Here is a 952-nt window from a genome sequence, read left to right on the forward strand (position 1 = left end):
GGCGGTGGATTCGGAGGTGGTTCTCTCATCCAGAAACACATCTACGTACACGTACCACCACCAGAAGCCCCAGAAGACAGACCTGCCAGACCCATTTTACCAGCAGCTCCACCCCAGAAACACTATAAGATCATCTTCATCAAGGCACCCACTCCACCAACTCCCACTGCTCCTGTCATTCCTGCTCTTCCTCAACAAGATGAACAGAAGACGTTGATCTACGTGCTGGTGAAGAAACCGGAAGAAGCTCCAGAAATCACTCTGCCTACTATTGCTCCGACCCAACCGAGCAAACCAGAAGTTTACTTCATCAAATACAAGACCCAGGTAAGCTATCCATAGGAGGAAATTTTACGATATGAAATATGGAAATGTTTTTTCGTGGAGATATTCATCTTCTTTTGTTTCTTTTGTAATTGGAATCGTTTCATTCTTCATAGCCACTTCTTTCATGAAAGTTATTACTATATCGCTTGTATAGGTTCTTTACTCGAGGTATTTAGTTTCTCAGCTTAATCTATGTATGAAACTATGTATCTATGTATTCTATGAAACTTCTCCTAATTTCAGAGTTACATATGTTTTTCAAGGTTTAAGAGATACTAATAAGCCTATAGAAAATATAAAATCGTCATACATAAGTCATACATAAATACAAAGAAAGGATATCCATGATAAATCCGCTATTATATATCATAATTTTCGTCTTCAACAAACCAGATGACAGTTAGGATATGTAAAACTCACACAGAAACCGTCATGCGTTTATGAACTCTCCATCCAAACCTCCAATATTCGTCACTCTAATTCAGCATACAGAACCTGTGTACCTAAAAAATCTCGTGTTTAATCAAAACTGATCAGACTGCATTGTACGAATTACAGAAGGAAGTTACCTCTGGTGGTGGCGGCGGTGGCGGTGGCGGAATCGGCGGAGGAATCGGCGGAGGAA

At 40.3% G+C, this 952-nt stretch overlaps 1 protein-coding gene across 1 annotated transcript in view; it reads left to right on the plus strand.

Annotated features, from left to right (window-relative positions):
* The window catches only part of LOC100746224 (zinc finger protein 503-like), a 4,067-nt gene that overhangs the window by 1,643 nt on the left and 1,472 nt on the right, over nucleotides 1-952 (plus strand). The window contains exons 3-4 of the mRNA XM_033321205.1: nucleotides 2-327; nucleotides 886-951. Coding sequence (XP_033177096.1) covers nucleotides 2-327; nucleotides 886-951 — 392 coding nt within the window. The remainder of the gene's footprint in view (nucleotide 1; nucleotides 328-885; nucleotide 952) is intronic.

This window comes from Bombus impatiens, unplaced genomic scaffold (assembly GCF_000188095.3).
Source record: "Bombus impatiens unplaced genomic scaffold, BIMP_2.2 scf_0417, whole genome shotgun sequence".
Lineage (NCBI taxonomy): Eukaryota > Metazoa > Arthropoda > Insecta > Hymenoptera > Apidae > Bombus > Bombus impatiens.